At 39.1% G+C, this 12,500-nt stretch overlaps 1 protein-coding gene across 4 annotated transcripts in view; it reads left to right on the top strand.

Annotated features, from left to right (window-relative positions):
* Positions 1–12,500, top strand: part of LOC137979894 (pecanex-like protein 1) — a 53,568-nt gene that overhangs the window by 6,960 nt on the left and 34,108 nt on the right. For all 4 annotated transcript variants that reach the window (XM_068827204.1, XM_068827206.1, XM_068827208.1 and 1 more), the window contains exons 5-16: positions 731–789; positions 1,292–1,341; positions 2,772–2,882; positions 3,618–4,502; positions 5,331–5,436; positions 6,627–6,890; positions 7,329–7,482; positions 8,525–8,557; positions 9,442–9,613; positions 10,285–10,395; positions 10,922–11,013; positions 12,032–12,138. In XM_068827204.1, coding sequence (XP_068683305.1) covers positions 731–789; positions 1,292–1,341; positions 2,772–2,882; positions 3,618–4,502; positions 5,331–5,436; positions 6,627–6,890; positions 7,329–7,482; positions 8,525–8,557; positions 9,442–9,613; positions 10,285–10,395; positions 10,922–11,013; positions 12,032–12,138 — 2,144 coding nt within the window. The remainder of the gene's footprint in view (positions 1–730; positions 790–1,291; positions 1,342–2,771; positions 2,883–3,617; positions 4,503–5,330; positions 5,437–6,626; positions 6,891–7,328; positions 7,483–8,524; positions 8,558–9,441; positions 9,614–10,284; positions 10,396–10,921; positions 11,014–12,031; positions 12,139–12,500) is intronic.

Genomic DNA, 12,500 nt, shown 5'->3' with positions numbered 1-12,500 from the left:
GCATATTCTAAACTACTTCTCCTTGAATTTATAATTATAATTATGGTGTGCTGTACAGCATAATTCCTACATTGTACTTGCCTCTAAATTTTTGACATGTTCCATAGACTCATTTTCGTGGTTTGGTATGACACCTTGTTTTGCCACTTGGTGCTCATGAAGGCTGTTTTCATGATGGCCAAGGTGCTGTTTTTTTTTTTCAGTTGACTTACCGTATTGTGGTCATTAAAAATGGGACCAAAATTAATTACATGTAGGAATGCTATTAAATATGGTGCAACTTCTGCAAATAATAATTTTTGCTTCTCCCATGCAATCATAGAGGGGAAAAAAGGATAGAAATGGTAATTTTCAGTTGCCAATGTTATTGAGTGCAGTAGAATAGGCAGCCACAAAGAAAAAGTAGATTGTGATTTTTGCCAGCAGCCAAGTACTGGAAGAAGATGAACTCAGGGAAGGGAAAAACCAATTTGGCCAGTTTTGCCAATGAAAGAGATCCTTGAGATAGGAAAAACCCCTGAATAAAACACACAAAAATAGTTAGTATTTTCCCTGGTCCCTCAATAGTGGCACTACTCATTGAGATTCCACTTGGCATGACTGTGTTTTCTTCATTAGAGTTTGGTTTTTGTCATTGAAGATGTATAAACATCCATATGATATTAAAGCACTGGAGTATCATTCAAGTTCTAACACCAGTGACTGGAAAATTATTATCATATGATTGCAGATCAGTTTTGCTGACGAGTTGGAGGAAACTGAAAAAATGGAAAATAGAATTAGGCAAAGGTATAACAACGTTTATTAAAATATTAATGTTCAACCTCAGATATTACATTTCTAGCTTTCTGATTGGTTTAATAGTCAATCTCGGTTATCAGCTGATGTGATACCATTTGACCAAATATGGAAACGTACAGAATTTCTAACTGTCTTATCGTTCAAGCCTAAGTTCCATTCTTGCTTGTTGAATATGAGACCGGTTATAACCGACACAGCGCTGCATGCATCGTTGGCTATTTATCAACTCATATCCAATGTTCTCATCCCAATATTATTGTTAAATAATTATACAGGGTCAGTCAGAGTGTCGGATTTAAGTCGTACAATGGAACCATCTATGGTTTTTCCTCTTTTGTACATGTAACATTGTCATTTTGTAATAATAATCATGGTAGATTTATATTCAGATTATTAATAAGAGTGATTGTTTTCATAACTATGGTACACTTGTACTAATAAATGTATATCTTTGTGAGTGTTTGGCTAAACAGATATTTTCCTATTCTAGTCCAAGTGGACAAATAGAGTCTAGAGGAACAAGCCATGACCGTGTTGATTGTAAGTTTTGCGGAAATAATTACCACATTGTAAAACAACATTGTTGAGATTTTCTTGTCTTCCCTCAACACCATTAAGGACTGGTCCATGTTATAACTAGGAGAAGCATCATTTCACTAGTAGTGAAGCACTCACCTTTCAATTCATTGATGTGTCTTTGGATCATTTCCTGAACTTGGCATTATACAGTACATACATGTATGCGTGCAGAGTCTGCTCCAAGAAGTTCTTTCTGGGGATGACCTTCGTTCCCTCTAATTAATGTGACTTGATGTGCTTGAGACTAAGCACGACTGATCAGTAAAACTCTTGAGCACAAGTTACAGGCAAAAGTACATTCAAAAGGTCACAAGATGAAAAAAGAGGGAAAAGAATTGAGCTTCTTTTCATGCTGCACCCAACTTGTGACAGATCTATGTTGAAGTTGGGCTGTGTTTGACATCGTTTACTGGTTTGACAAAATAACTATAGTGAAAAAAACCATAACTGCAATGTTTTTTAGTCGAACAATGGTTGAAGGCATTGACTGCACACTGGTGGCTCAGTTGGTTGAGCTCCGGGCTGCGATGCAGAAGGTTGTGAGTCCAACTCAAGCCAGACCAATGCTCAGGGTCTTTAAACTTTAAATAACTAAGGAGAAATTGCTGGGCCTTTGTAAAGACATCTGCAAAATGGTTAGACTCTTGGATAAGGATGATAAACCCTAGGCCCCATCTCGCATTCCTTCAGTGTTCATAACCCTACTTGAGACGTAAAAGAGCCACACACTATTCGCAAAGATTAGGGCACGCAGTTCGCAGTGTTGTGGTCTGTTCTCTTTATTGTGTCATGGTTATGAGGGTAAATGCTTGGAGATATGTACAAGCTACTTCGAGCTACTCTAAAATCTGAGGGTAAATAAAGATATGATATGAAAGGATATGAGTGATCCTTAAAGTTCCCCTGTGACCAAAAAATCAACTCTTATTTTTCTTTGGATTTCAAAACTATGTTAACTCAATGCTAAGCGACCAAGATTTTAATCCTTGATTTCAAAAAGACACGTGTTTATTTTAACGGGAATTTTCCTATTTGATTTTCCTATTTAATTTGATGATGATGATGATAATACAGGTATGCAATAATTTATACAGTTCAATATTAATTTCATTATTAGCAAAAAATGTTTGAGATCTATAATACACTGGATATGTACCAAAAAGTACAGATGTACAGTGACGTTATGATGAAGATGACTGTCATGATGATGATTATTTTACAAGTTGGCAATTAGGTGTTCTTTTCATGCCAGAGCTATAAAATCAGAGAGACATTAGCCTGCGCTCGCAGACGTATTTCCGGTTGTCGCTTCTCTCCGTCCGTCTGCGAGCGCAGGCTAGAGAGACATTGGCTCCCTAGTTTTAATTTTATTTGTTTATCGCACTAACAAGGTGTAGAGCTGCCAATTCCGGAGACGGATGAAACTTTGGAGGGAGCAGTAGGAGGGGAGGTTAACCACCATGCAAGTCAGGAGCAGACTGATCTGGAATCAGTCAGTAAAGGTGATATTTGCCAGTGAATTTTAAAGGATCTTTTTACTTTGAATGTGCCTTTTTTTTTTTCAAGTATGTCGCTAGGTGGAGACTTATTGGGGCCCTGAAACATCCAGTAGCTTCCAGCCAGCTCTTAGTAAGGAAGTTACTGCTGTCTGTCTGGCAGCTCCTCGCAACCAAGCCTTGAGCTGTTATGCCATGTAGCCTTCAATGTGGATAAACAGTGTGCAAGTATTTCTACAACTGTTATCATGGCCTTCCTTGTTTTTACTACCATTACGTTTTCATTTATCTCTACTTTCTCCTTTAATTAACCAAAGAGTTTTCCATTTGGTACTAAGTACAGGAAATAAAAGAGTTGATAACGATGTTGCCACTGTTCAAATGTTACCTTTAATAGTTATCCAGTGTAGTGTTTGTAGTAATAATTATTACAAGCATTAAAGAATTAAATTATTTATTGTTTATCCTTATGTTGGAGGGATGGTGAATGGACTAATGTGAATGTGGCCTGGGCTCGATTCCTGCAGACTTGGTGTCATATGTGGTTTGAGTTTGTTGGTTCTCTTCTCTGCTCCGAGAGGTTTTCTCTGTGTACTTCGGTTTTACCCTCTTCTCAAAAACCAACCTTTGATATGATTTGAGTTAATTTATTGATTTCAGTTTGCAGTGTCCCCAATTAATGTCCAGACTAGACTCTTGAATTAAGTTCCTTTCTTTATATTTTTGCTTGTACATGTATAGACACGTTGAGTGATCTGTCCACACTTCCCTTGCCAATCATGGAAAGTCATATGGAATCACGGTCTGTTCCTGGTCTTGTTGTGTCAGACATATGGAAGATTCAAGAAAATGCAAAACATGGCGTTCTCTTGCAGACAAAAAGTGAAGGTTCAAATGTCAATGGAACAGGAAGCCCAAGGAATATTTATCAACCTCTTGGGCTGACTGCACTGGAGAGTGCTGGCTCACTATATCCACCCACCAGCTCCGGAGAAATCAATGAAAGCACGCAATTTGGGTCTGGAATGGTCACTCATTCAGAAATCGGTAGCAGATCTGGGTCAGAATACGATGGTACAAGTCTCTCTCGGAATGAATCACAAAGTGAAAAATCGGTTGCTCCGCGCATGAGGTCAATATCTGACATTGTACGGGAAACAGTCAGTGCTGGAGATGGAGAGGATGAGAGACAGATTGGACCTGATGTGGACACACCTTCAATGTTGGATACCTTGTCGTTACAAGACTCAGGTCGATTTCATAACCCTTCCACTAGTTCACAACCTGAGTCAATAGATAGTGTGAGCGTCAACATTACAATTAATAAAGACACAGCTTCTACTGTAGCACAATCTGGGAGCATTGGAGAGCCTGATGGGTCAGTTCAGGAAAGTTCAGACCTGCTGGCTCTTGCACATAGAACATCTTCCTCGGCTCGCAGAAGGCGTCCAAGCTTACAAAGAAGAAGAAGGACAGAAACAGGTGCTATTCGACGCCGGAGGCGTCATGAGTTGGGAGCACATGTTGATACCTTGTTACAGAGTGCTGATGGAGGACCATTTCATTTAGCATTATCACATGATGATACCTCGCCAGGAGCCCAGCACTGCTATCAGGATGAGTTTGGTAAGGACAACTCTGTTCAAAATTGAAATGATGCATATAAAATGCATCACATATTTATAGACTGAAAAATTCAGGAGTTCAACGGGGTTTAAACCTGTGACCTTGCGATACCGATGTGATGCTCTAACCAACTGAGCTATGAAGCCACTGATGTTGGGAGTTGGTAGTTTCTGGGTTCACTTTTTCAGGCTTCTCTACACAATCGTAAAAATCGTAACTGTGAGGGACATAGTTTCACTTGATTTCATACTGGCAGTGCAACATATGATGCGTTTCATATATATAATTTTGTTCATTTATTCATTCATCATGGGAACATGTGAACCCAGAAATGACCAGCGCCCACTGTTATGGCAGAAAATGTGATGTTTTTCTCACACACAGCTGGGAAAATGGGGCCCAGTGTGGGGGGGGGGGGGGGGTCTTCAGGTCACATAGTTTGTGTCCATCATTGCCGGACATGCCTCTCCCACCCACCCCCCATGAGTCTTTTCAGTGCCGCTTTGTAGGTGTTTTAAGAAGTTTATCATATTCCAGTCAGTAAATTTTTTTCAATAAGGTCTGTTACATGTATATTACGTTTCGGTTGTGTTGCTCCCAGTTGTGTGTGAGAAGTGATGTTTTGGGAGTTCTCAAGGCGAGTGCAATTTGAGAACTTTCAAAACACAAAACGCCTTCATATGAGATTATTTTCAAAAATCAAAAGCACATGTCAAGATCTCCTCCAAAAAACTATGGGAAAAGCAGCCCAGCTGCAATGAAATTTTTGCAAACCTTATCCCACTAGTGATTATCCAGAAATTTTATGTTATTTAATTTTCCTTTCAGGTGTATGGCAAACCTATGCTTTCAATCCGGACACATCACATAGCACAATATCACAACCTTCTACTCATTCTCCCACACGGCTGAGGGGTTTGCTGCGAGAGAACTGGTAATACACTGTTCTGCTGTAACAAGAAATACAGGGATTCCTCCACATGTTTTGTAGCTTTGCCCAGATCTTCCTTAACCCTTTAATTCTCAATGCCACTTTTAGATTTTACTCGTCAATGGTATCCCCCTCGGGCCTTGAAGGGTTAATAACATCTGCATCTGCACAAAAACTATGCCCTCGTTAAATCATCAAATTTGGCATCTTGATCACTACCACTAAAATGGAAGCTATTACCTGCATGTATAATAATAATAATAATAATAATAATAATAATATGTATTGTCTTCATTAAAAACTGAACTTCAAAAACATTGTGTGGTTCATCAATTCGAACCTGGGTCTCATTGGTGGAAGGCAAGTGCTCTTACCACTGCGCCAGCCCTGCTTCACTACAAGAGTCTGTCAGCTTATGCTGTAGGTAAAAAGGCTTAATAAAAAAAGTGTTTTCTTGCACTCAAAATTAATTGACTGGATTGCATTCCTCAGGTCTTAAATAAACAAAAAAGCTGTTTTTAACATACAGACCAATTTCTTGTGTGGTGACTGGCTAACTTACATGTAAGTTGAGATGTTTACTGAAGAATGTTCCTACCTCAAAATGGCTTCATTTTCACTAACACACTGTTGTACCTTTTTTATTGCTACAAGGGCTTTTGATCGCATTTTGATTCATGAACTGAGTTTTAAATTTGTGCAAGTTGGTGGCGTAATTGAAAAAGTTGGTGGCATAATCGTCAAATTTTCAGGCAATGAAATTTTATCATTTGTTATTAGTAGCCAATGAGCGTTCAAGAAAAGTTATTGATCATAATAAATATTATTGTATTTCTGTTTTGGCTTATTATTTCTGTTCGTTTAAGCCAGGAAATACTCTGTACACCCTTTTTCATTTTTGGTACCGGTATTTTAAAAAACAAATTGATGCCAGTTTTTATGTGTCTGTCCTCTTATTGATGATAAATTTACATGTATGCCAGAACATTGTCAAAGTCATTGTGGATCCACCCAGCTCAGCTTGTGAATCCACTAGATGTTGAATTACAAGAGCTTTCCAGCCATCTAAGTGTCTAATAACTCTGATAACCTTGTGGAAAAGGGATGAATGCAAATTCAAACTACTCAGTTTACATCTAAGGTTCATGTACCTTGTTTGTAATGTAGACTGTCTGCTCCACAATTTATTGCAGGGAGACAAGCAGCTCTACATCAACAGTAGTACTTGAGACAACTCTTCCATGGCACCTCTCCTCTCGTGCATCAGTTGTTCGCCGTGGCTCTTCACATACAAGGTGGCAGGATACCATCTCGGCAGTCAGCAATCCATTCCCAAGGCCTACATCTGTTGCATCAGCTGAGAAACCCAGGCCGCATTACTTCAAGTTCCAGCTTTTCCCTGGAAAATCATTGAAGATTAAGTTTGACCGACTTGCTCTTTTGGCCCTCATGGACAGGTGGGGTGCACTAAGTACTTTATTTGCTGTTAGAGACTTTAAGATCTACTACAGCTACAGCGTTGAAAACGTCACTTCAGATAGATAGATAGATAGATAGATAGATAGATAGATAGATAGATAGATAGATAGATAGATAGATAGATAGATAGATAGATAGATAGATAGATAGATAGATAGATAGATAGATAGATAGATAGTTTATTGACAAATACTTCAGATTGAGTATTTACAGTTTTAACTATATTAAAAACTCATACTACTACTAATTTATTTCTAAATACATGTATATACTAATCATTGACAAAGTAACATAAAAAAGGGGTTTTAAAACTAAAGGGACTGCTGGACTCATTGATAATATATTACTCAGTTTTATTGCCCTTACTGTTCAAATTATGACTGAAGACAGCTTTGAATATTTGCGTCTTGTTCTAGAAACAAATACAAGACAGAAGCTGCTGTCTCCGTCTTCTTGGCAGTACTTGTTGCCATTCTTGGTTACTGGCTACTACTGGCTGATTTTTTCAAAGACTTTTGGGTATTTGTTTTCTGTTTTGTGCTAGCTGGATGCCAGTTTTCTCTGATTAAGGTAGGTTGTTTATAATAATTATTGAATATGCTCTTAAGATACTTTTGGCTGGAGAGAAGAGCAGACGTTTTACCCTAAAAAAAGTAATTAAAAGTAAAATACCCCTCCAGGCAGATGGCTCAGTGACACTGCACCATTTCAAAAAATCAGCTTAACTGGGCCAGATGTTGTTCACACAACAAGATTAGTATGATCTTAGCAGTTACTGGTCTGACCGGAATAACTTCCCACAACCTCAGTCTGGGTCTTTACTTACTGAGGAAAGACCTTGACAGTGAAGATTTCTTTGTTTATAATGGAAGTGCACTTACATGTAGCTATCAAGCTAGTTCACAAGTACCCCACTTTTAGTAATTTGAAAGAAACATGATTAAGAACTCCAACTGGAAGGAGCACAACCAGTTGAATCCGGGAGAACTGGAAACAAATCCTAGCCAGAGGTTAGAATGCGGGATTTGAACCTGGGGCAACTGCATGCAAACCCAGCGCCCTAACCACTGGACCATGCCATTTTGATTTGAAGAAGGTGTCCAAGGTGAAGTATTATTACTTATGACCCAGGATCCCAACCTCGGTCCGAGGGCTTTTCACCGCCTAGAGTGGGAAAAAGTGCTGGGAACGAGCCTGCGAGGATCCTCTTTGAGTTGCTGTCAGGTTCGGCCGTAATTCCTTGACCAACTCTTCGCGAACGCAGTGTGGGTTTTTTAATAATATTATTTCCCACTAAATTTTATTAGCAGGTGCTGTAAGATGGGGCCTATGGTTTATCATCCTTATCCGAGAGGCCTGGACAGTCTAACTATTAAATTTTTTAGGGTGTCATTGCAAAGGCAACACTTTCTCTTCAATAATTTATTTTATATGCGTACCTTGAGTGTTTGTGTGGCCAGAGTTAAAGCAATGACGTACCGTCTGGTAGTCCTATGCTTTATCTACTGAGTTAACCCGTCGGTGTTCCAAAGCTTTATCTAAGCAGAGGAATTCAACAAGAAGGGCTTGAATTTTGAAGTTAAATTAGTTTCTTTGATTCTTGTTTTTGTAGAGTGTTCAGCCAGATGCAGCCTCACCAACTCATGTAAGTAAATAGATTATTTGGTCATGTTGAAAACAAGGTAAGAAGTAGAAACGAATCAAAACGGTTCAAATCCAAAACTTTAACCTGTCCTGGTGGTCCGACGTTGTTCAAATTTACCCAAATGCAATCCATTTCAATCCTCCCCAGTTTCGTCCATCCTTGTCCCTTCTTAGCTTTCCTGTGTTTTGTTTGAGTTCTTCTATAGTTTCGAGCCGTTATTTTGTTATTTCAGTTAATTCTATGACCATTTGATCAATGCTGAAATTGCCTAAAATTGCGTGACCTAGCCCCTTTAAACAAAATTAGGCAGCTCAAGCACGCTCGTTTTTGAGACGCCAACGGGAACTGCCAGGGCAGTGGTGTCTCCCAGAATTTTATACTAATCATCTCCAAAAAAATTAAATTACTTAGCAATGTAAAGACAAGTTATAAGAGAAAACAGCTCACTTTCGGTTGCCATCCACGTCTCAAAAACGCGCCTGCTTAAGCTCCCTTTTGAGACGTGGATGGCAACTGGAAGAGAACATTTCACGTGCCAGGACAGTGCTGTCTCCAAGATTTTTGTACTAATCATCTCTTATGGAGAAAAGATACCTAGCAATGTAAGTTGTGGTTATGTGAAGACAAGTTAAAAGGGAAAACAGCCCACTTCCGGTTCCGGTATTTTTTACATAAACGAGGACCCTGACACTCTGAAAAACAAGAACTGGGAAATTAAGAAACGCCGATGATTTTTATTACAGTTAAGAAATACATAGTTGTAATTTGACTTTCTACTGGTATCTCTCAGTCACGGACTTGTTGATGTTTGACAGTTTGATGTCTGGAATAAAAAGGCTAATATCTTGCCACTCGTTCTAATCCAGCGTCTTTTCTTATTGCAGGGGCACAATCACATGATTGTATTCAGCCGACCTACTTACTTTTGCGTGCTGGCAGTGTGTATTTTGATGTTGGATAAATTGGCGCAGTCACCCAACATCTCAACATTCACTGTGTATGGCGTCCCATTTGCCACCAAATTCACTCTCACTTATTCAAGAGATTTTCTCATTGGTGGGTTTTTTTTTGTCATATGTAGATTTATCCCAGCATCCCCTTCGATCCTTTGATTGCCACTGACGTCACCGCGGCCATGTTGGAAAGAACTATAGCGAAAAAAGTCTTTTGGGAATTTGACTCTATTTCCTTCTGCATATTGCAAGTTTGTATTTTGATGGTGGATAAATAGACCTAATCGGCTAACTCAATGTTGTACCCAATTCAAATCTCCCGGGACTAAGATTCTTTGTGTATTGTATTTGCATGATAATGTAGCATTCATATTTAAATGATATGGAAATACCTGGAACAAAACGTTTTATTCCCAAAGGGTTTGAATTGGGTACAACATTGAGTTAGCCGATTAGGTCTATTGGCGCAGTCACCCAACATCTCAACATTCACTGTGTATTATTATGCAAAACTTGAGCTAATCATTTTTCTTTTGTTTTGACACCAACATGGCCGTCTTATCACGTGAGTGCGATCAGAGGATAGGTTTTTTTGCAACCAATGTCTAGAGACACATAACAATGATGCATTGTACAATTGCTGGTGGACGAACAAAAGTAGCTAATGAGAAATCTTTTGTTTTCGTCCACCAACATCGCGGCGATGACGTGACGTGAAAACCACCTATAGATTGTGGTCATTTTGATTTTCACCTTTTGCTGTATCACTTGTAGGGTTTCTTCTTGGCTTTCCACTGATCTTCCTTGTTGGTCTGTTGCCTCAAGTCAACACATTTCTCATGTACGCCCTGGAGCAGCTGGACATGCATGTATTCGGCGGAAATGGTTCGTACAAAAACTTTCGTTTGAAGACTAATACATGTAGCCGTGTTGGGATAGTCGCCTAGGCCCTGGACGAATGATAATTAATATTAGACCCGTAGCCCTTTGCAGGCTACGGTCAATAGCCGATGAGGCGAAGCCGAATGGGCTATTGACCCGTGGCCCTAGAGGGTGAAGGGTCTAATTGTTTTAGTATCACCCAACTAGTCGGACAGTGTAGATGTTGTAAATTTTACCTAAGGAATCGATCGAGAAATTGTTTAAAGTAACAAAATAGCACACGATCTTCTCTTTCAGTTGAAAGTTACCACAAAGGTTCGTTCAATTTTGGGAACTTTCAGATAGCTCGATTTCCTACACTAATTAGCAGACGGCATAGCTACGCTATATCTGACAGGAAGCATTCGAGCATCCATTGTTCAAGAATTGGTTCAAGAGAGATTGAGTGTGTTGCTCAAATAGAAAAAAGTGTTGTTTGCGACTTGACACTGATGTTCATTTTTGTCGTTCTGTTTTCTTCACATTTTAGCCATAACAAGTCTGAAAGGTGCTCTCTGGAGTTTGCTTCGCAATATAATCGCCGTCGGCTTTCTCTATGGTTTCTGCTATGGGGCATTGCTGGTGAGCAGTTATTTACTCCTATTCCAGTTGTCTTCAATGTGCGAATTGTCTCCCAAGTTTCAAATTTGGCTTTTTTTAATGCGCATGCATTCCTCAAACGTCCCTGCCTACCCAACCGTAAGAGAAGGTTAGCTTAAGCTGAATCCCAATGGAGCAAACTTGTAACGAATACCCACGTGCAAACAGTATTGCATGTCCAGATGATGTGAATAATTTTGTGCAAACGAGGCTTGATGGTGAATTTTGAGCATATTTCGTAATCATGCATAAGGCCTATGGCTGTTGGCGGACTTTCGATAATGTTTGGTTATGCCTGAAGGTCGCTTTATAGAAGGAACAACAGACTGTTTCAGGAAGGTATTACTTTTTTTTCCGGAGTGGCGATTGAACAAGGGTAGGGCAGAAGATGGGAAAGATAAAAATATCTTAGTCGTTCTCCCAAGATTTGTCAATATTTTTCTTCTGTTATGAAAAAAAATTCAAGAAATAGCTTTTTTATCTTCAAATACCACGGCATATCATTTCCACATAAGGTTTTGGTGAACCACTAATTACAACTATGTTTCACTATGGCCTGTGTCAATTGATGGCGACTTTTTTTGGTTTTATTCAAATAAACGCAAAATCATTCAGGCAATAGACTGTTTTCACGTAACGTCACGGCTGCCATGTTGGTTTACGAAACTAATCCTCCGGAAATTGAGCTCTATTGTCATGCAAATTATGTCTTTTTTGTTTCGGTGGGAAAACAAGGTTTACTGATCACGTGAGTGTAAACACTCTATTAAAACTTCTTATTCGATGCATTTCCTTGGCCTATGTGTTCGTAATGATTTTTTTGCGATATTTCAGGTACATGTGTTTCTTGTTTGTTTTAATTCTCAACATGTTTGTTTTTAATTATACACTCCGTTTTCATGAGCCACTTTACTAACTAAATACACGAAGTCAAAATAGATACGTTTCCAGGGAAACGAAACTAAAAGACAAACTGACCTTTATTTATTTTTTCTTTCAGCACAGTGATATGGGAGGGCAGCACGTGTTGTTTTCGGTGTTCAGCGGTCTCCTTGTGGCGATCTCTTATCATCTGAGCCGCAGTGCCAGTGATCCTACAATATTGGGGTGAGAAAAACACAGTAGACCAATTTCGATATATTAAATTCAGTCCTAAACAAAAGACGTCATCTCAAGGCTCTGGGGAATAAACTCATACAAGTCCTTATATTTTATTCCCCAGAGCCTCGAGTAGATGCCTTTTGTTTAGGACTGAATTTTAGTATATCGAAATTGCTATATTACGGGCAGTTTTTACGGATACATGTCCTCTCGCTCTTCTTCCCAGTTTCAAAATCACTGGCGTCTAGGGAATATATGCCATTAATAGAGAGATTCGAGAGATTAAGCTTCGCTTTAACCGCAAACGCCAGACTAAAGTTTGCGTTTTGCCAAAATATAAGAAACGTGTTTGATATAAGCTCATTTCT

The sequence above is a fragment of the Montipora foliosa genome, chromosome 12, assembly GCF_036669935.1.
Source record: "Montipora foliosa isolate CH-2021 chromosome 12, ASM3666993v2, whole genome shotgun sequence".
Lineage (NCBI taxonomy): Eukaryota > Metazoa > Cnidaria > Anthozoa > Scleractinia > Acroporidae > Montipora > Montipora foliosa.
This window is presented reverse-complemented; position numbering and strand designations above follow the sequence as displayed.